The sequence below is a fragment of the Athene cunicularia genome (genome assembly GCF_003259725.1).
Source record: "Athene cunicularia isolate RWA chromosome 2 unlocalized genomic scaffold, athCun1 chr2_part1, whole genome shotgun sequence".
Taxonomy (NCBI): Eukaryota; Metazoa; Chordata; class Aves; order Strigiformes; family Strigidae; genus Athene; species Athene cunicularia.
The window spans coordinates 35,511,901-35,517,624 of record NW_020799095.1 but is presented as its reverse complement, the minus strand read 5'-3'; the positions used below and the strand labels follow the sequence as shown (position 1 = coordinate 35,517,624).

General features: G+C 43.2%; 1 protein-coding gene across 1 annotated transcript in view; it reads left to right on the top strand.

Moving 5' to 3' along the window:
* Nucleotides 1–5,208, top strand: part of PTCHD3 (patched domain containing 3) — a 10,222-nt gene extending 5,014 nt beyond the window's left edge. The window contains exons 3-4 of the mRNA XM_026842937.1: nucleotides 415–560; nucleotides 2,989–5,208. Coding sequence (XP_026698738.1) covers nucleotides 500–560; nucleotides 2,989–4,589 — 1,662 coding nt within the window. The 5' untranslated portion in view covers nucleotides 415–499 and the 3' untranslated portion in view covers nucleotides 4,590–5,208. The remainder of the gene's footprint in view (nucleotides 1–414; nucleotides 561–2,988) is intronic.
* Nucleotides 5,209–5,724: the final 516 nt, after the last annotated feature.

The window sequence follows — 5,724 nt, the reverse complement described above, 5'->3', positions numbered from 1 at the left end:
ACTTGCTACCTGGGAGATGCTTCCCTACTACACTGATACGCTATGTCAAGACCCTGTGGTAAAGGAAGGAGCTTCTAAAAATTCATCATTGTGGGGGTCACCCTAACTCCAGCCTCTCACTGGTAGAGCTTATGTGTCTTCACTTTGGCAGCTCTCTTGTTTCTGACACAAGGATCAGTACACATCATCACTCCTATGTATATAACTGGCCAGCAGTAATAATGTGTGTGGCACCTTCCTCTATACATTAATCTTGTCCAGTGCTGCCACCTGGGAGCTCTCCTAGCAAATAGCAGCTTTCATCCCGAGTTCTCTTCACAGACAGGGTATTGTTGGTAGCTGTGCACTTGTCATGCCAAGCGCCTTGGTGAAATATGTGACATGTAACTAAGATATTCCTTAAAATATTTTCAGACTGAGCTGTATAAGAAATAATGTCTGGCTTGCATGCTGTGGAGTGGTTTCTGCCGGTTTAGCTGTATTAAGCAGCTTTGGATTGATGCTCTTCTGTGGAGTGCTGTTTGCAGTCACTGTAGCAAACGCACCATTTCTTATTCTGGGTAAGTAGAAAAAGTGACTCGGATTCAAATATGAAGACTAAAGTGGAGTTAAAACAAACTGACAGTGTCAGTCTTAGGATGTGAGCATCCGCTCCTGTGTGGTTGAGTCCTGCAGTGAGGGGGGGAGACAGGCAGAGGTGCAACCGCTTCTGAGCTCAGCTCGGCATCCCCGCACTGGGGCTGGAGCTGGGCTCCGGCGGAAGGGCAGCTTCCCCAAAAAGCACTGCCTGCTCTAGTTGTCCTGTGATGGCATGAAAACTCAAAATGAGAGGGTGGTAGGGTTAGCACTTCTGGCATTGTTCTAGTGACCCTGGTAACTTAGCCATGGCAATTAGTCATTTAACTAGCACTAATACTTGAGTTGAGCTCAGCTGGGTTCTGTCACCGCATTCCCCTGTGTCATCCCCTGCTGTTTTCTGAAGATGCACTCTTTAAGCATTTACATGTCTCGTTAGCTCCGGATAAGTTTGTTCACCCCAGACTGGTTTGTTGTTAGCACTGATCTGTGGGACTGCTGAATTTGTCAGCAGCATAAGCAGATGCAGAGGTCTCCCACAAAGCATCCAACCCTTGACCACCTCTTTTTGTGGTACAGTGAGTGTGCTCTACTTCTCTGCTGTTAGTCAGCCTTGGGGTAGCTCAAGAGCAGCACTGGGGATCATGACCAGTGTGCAGCTTGTGCTACCCTAGCACGGACTTCATCCAGCACCTTTCTTAGGAGGTGACTACAGGAAGTAAGTTACCGTAAGTTTTTGTATCCTGTTTTCAGAGTGTAGTCTTTGGCCAGATAAAATTGGGCCTGAGTATAGCTTAAGCAATGAACAGGACTGTCTGTCATTTCAAATAAGAAATCCATCTTGTTTTGTTAAGATACGAAATTGCCTCTGCAGTATGACTCTGTGCTTAACAGCCTCCTTCAGCTATATAACTGAAGGGATGCACCATTTGTGCAACCATCTCCCGCCAGAAGGCAAAGCAGTTAGTATCATTGCACTGCAGTTGCACAGACTGCCTGGCAGGCAGTGCTGAACTTCCCAAATAACGTGAGGCAGTATTGCTGCAAATAAATTACTGCTCTTAAAACCCTTATCTGACCCCCTGTATGATAAATCTGTGTGATGTTTTCTTGATCTTGGTCTCATGCTGACAAAAGCATACAGAACTCCCAGGTTGATAGAGGTTCTGCATCATGCTAGATGTCTAATGCAAATGCTCATTAAGGCACACATGATTTGTTTCCTGTGTAATTCAAATGCATTTTCTATTTGCTTTTGTTTGTTCATCAATTGTAGAGGCGCTGAATTTCAAAAGGACCCTTTTGTGTACCTGGGAAAGGGTTTAAGCCTGTCTCTTCAGGTCGTTATAAATAACATGCAGAGTTTTCTCTTCCTTGCGTTAAAGCAAACAAATTATCAGTACATCAGATGAATTGCTTTGACCTCTGCCTCCTTTCTTGAAGCAGTATGGTTCTCTGCCATCCACTAGTACCTTTTGATAGGCTGCTTAATTCATTTCTGCATGTCTACTGGCAATTGCCTGTAGACAGGCAGCAGGTGGTGATTTCATTTATTCTTTTATGCTTAACTATATGATCTGTGCTTGCTTTTCTGTTCACCTGGTCTTGCTTTCCCTTTTTGTGTGATTAAAATACTGTAAGGTCTGTGATTAAGGTCTCGAGAGTTACCAGAGCTGGGAGAAACATACTGGCTCTTCCTTTTTGAACTCTGGCTCACTTACCTACTCTTGGATCTTAGACTGGGTCCTGGTTAGAGTTTTCACTTCCTGGCAGGGTTTCCCAGGACTCTGGTGGGTAATATATATGTGAGCGCATCAGTATAATGTGAAGATGAATGAATAGTAAATCATGAAGAAATGCTTGAAGATAAACTGGAGAGAAGTGGAGAGCAAAGAGCATTAAAAAGTGAACCACTGGAAAACTGGGATCGCTGTTCTCCCATGCACATAGCAAATGTTCTCTCTCTGCTGAAGGCAGAGCAAGAAATTATCGGTCTAATTTTTTGCAGTGGTGAAGAGAGAGTCCAGAGATAATGGGGGATGCTTCCAGTGATCGGGGTGGTTGAGCATCAGAATAAGGAGTATATTTAAATCGCTGGCTGCCGGGACAGCAGATACAACGCACTTGCCAGAGATGGACTAGGTGTGCCCAGTCCTTTGTCAGGGTAGGGTGAGGGATCAACAACTCATCAGGTCACCAAGAGTTTCTGACTCATAATAAATTTCAGCTACACACAAAGGATTCATTTTCATATGTCTGCTTAACTCGCATCAGTGCTAAAACAGTGTTAACAGCCTAGTTTGCTTTTTTGAAATGTTATGCCAACTTAAATGTAATTAATTTTGTACTTTTGTTGGGTGTTAGTGGAAGCTGCCATTTGCAATGCAGCATTAACTTTTTCTCCTCTTGCAGGAGTTGGTGTTGATGACATGTTCATCATGATCGCTTGCTGGGAGCAAAGTTCAAGAAGCAAAACGAAATCTGATGTTAAATCTCTGCTGGCAGAGACTTATGCAGAAGCAGCACTTTCTGTGACCATCACCACGCTCACAGATGTTTTGGCCTTCTTTGTTGGCACCTGGACTGCTTTTCCATCTGTGAGATCATTTTGCCTCTATACAGGCACTGCTTTTGTCTTCTGCTATATATATACCATGACCTTCCTTGGGGGAATTATTGTATTAAATCATAAAAGGGAACAAGGAAACCGACACTGGCTAACTTGCATGCCTGTGGGGGTAGATAAAGACCAGGCAGAGAAGTCCTGCTGGTACAATGTTTGCTGTATAGGCAACTGTTCTAGGCAGTCACCTCAACCAGAAGGTGAGCACCCAATGAGCATATTCTTTAGGAAGTATTACGGCCCTTTTTTTACAAATAAATGGGTCAAGCTACTTGTGGTGTTGCTGTATGGAGCATATTTGGGTGGCAGTATTTATGGATGTACTCAGATCAGGGAAGGCATCGATCTTCGAAATCTGGCAAGTGATGACTCCTACGTTATTCCGTACTATGATGACGACAGCAAGTACTTCTCAGATTATGGGCCCAGGGTCATGGTTGTCATTACTGAAAGTGTAGATTACTGGAATGAAACTGTTCGTCTGGGTATTGAGAACTGCACCAAGAAAATAGAGAGCATCTCCTATGTAAATAAGAACTACACAGAGTCATGGCTGAGAGTATACACAAAAAGTGCCCAGAGTGGTTCAATAGATATAAACAATAAGACTATTTTCATTAGTAACTTGCCTGAGCTGTTCAGAATTGTTCCCAGTTTTGAGTGGGACATTAACAAGACTCAGGATAAAATAGAAGCTTCACGTTTCTTCATCCAGACTGTGAACGTGACCTCAGCCATTGATGAGAAGAATCTCCTCAACGAGTTAAGAGAGACAGCCAAGCAGTGTAGTATTCCCTTAATGGTGTACCACCCCGCCTTCATCTACTACGACCAGTATCTGGTGATAGTGCAGAACACCATTCAGAACGTTGTCGTTGCTGCAGGAGCAATGCTCATTGTCTCCCTTTGGCTTATTCCCAACCCATTGTGTTGCCTATGGGTGACCTTTGCTATAGCTTCTGTTATCGTTGGTGTTGCTGGTTTCATGACATTTTGGAGCGTCAACCTGGATTCCATATCCATGATCAACCTGGTCATTTGCATAGGGTTTTCAGTCGATTTTTCTGCTCATATTTCCTACGCCTTTGTTACAAGCAGAGAGTCATCAGCCAACCAAAGAGCAGTTGAAGCTCTGTCCCTGCTAGGTTACCCAGTCTTACAAGGTGCTGTTTCTACTATATTAGGAGTAGTTGTCCTGGCTGCAGCAAAGACCTACATCTTTAGGACATTCTTTAAGATCATGTTCCTTGTTATTTTGTTTGGGGCTCTTCATGGTCTTGTCTTTATTCCAGTGTTTTTAACCTTTTTTGGAAAATGTGGCATATCACCCCACACGACAGAATCTAAAAATCTAGAGCTTAGGTTTAGAAATGATAAAGATTGTCCGTGACCAAGTTAAATGTAATATATTCTGTATTTATTTTATGTAGATTAAAATGCACTGACTTTCAGGGAATATAAGAAGAAAATGAAGGACAGAAAATTAAATACAACAGGGAAGCAAAGGCTTTAGAAAAGCCAGGCCAGAAGAATAACAGAAGAAGAAATGAAAATGCACAGAATAGATTTGCATTTCTCATTTTTGTCTGTGCATGACTAACACCTGAATGTTGTTAAATATATATTTTTTGTGACTTGTTTACTGAATGTATTAAAATTACTATAAATACTGACCACAGCCTGAGCTTAATGGACTGGGTTACAGGTTTGTCATGCAGTGCATAGAGGAGGGAAGAGTAACTTCCCCTGGCTTGCATTTCCTGTCTGTTTACCTTGATGCTGTAACTCAGCCCAGCACGGAACCTGAAGACAGTTTTCTCCCGAGAGGCTCAAACCTGGAGCTTTTACAGCAGGATTACAAGGGGTCAGATCTGCCTTGTACTGCAGGGACTCCCTAAGCCTTCAGGAGCCAAAGGCAGCTTCAGCTCCTAATGCAGCACTCTCAGGGAAACTGACTCACATTTTCTGTTCAGATCTGTTTTCTTGGTGTCCCCTTTTCTTGTGAAGATTAAACAGCTACTGCTGGCTACAATTTGTGAAGAGAGATGCTGTGGGTGATTGAACCTCTGTGGACCTCCCAGGTAACCACCGTGGAAGACACTGTGCCACAGCACAACAGGGCAGGGATTCACTGGAGAGAATCGGGCCCTGATTGAGGACAAAGTGAAAAAGCAATTTGGGTTTCAGCCAGTCAGTCCAGAAACCATAAACCCATAAATTCTGTTGTGTTCATCAGTGATGCCCCATCCTGTGATGCGTTCATAGAGCAGAGGAACCTTCACTGAGTAAGAACTAAGAATATATGAGGTTGTCTTTTAACCTGTAAGGACAAGATGCTGGATGAAAAGTCAATTCATAATCTGTTGCCAATTTAATGAGCTACTTGTTGGAGATCAAATGACTGATGGTAACTGATGTGTGTAATTTTGGAAAAATTGGTCTAGGAGTTATTAAAACATTCAGCCCAAATCTGCAGCTGTGCAGTGTTTCTTCTGAGAGATGCAGCAAGTGGGACAGAACCAGGG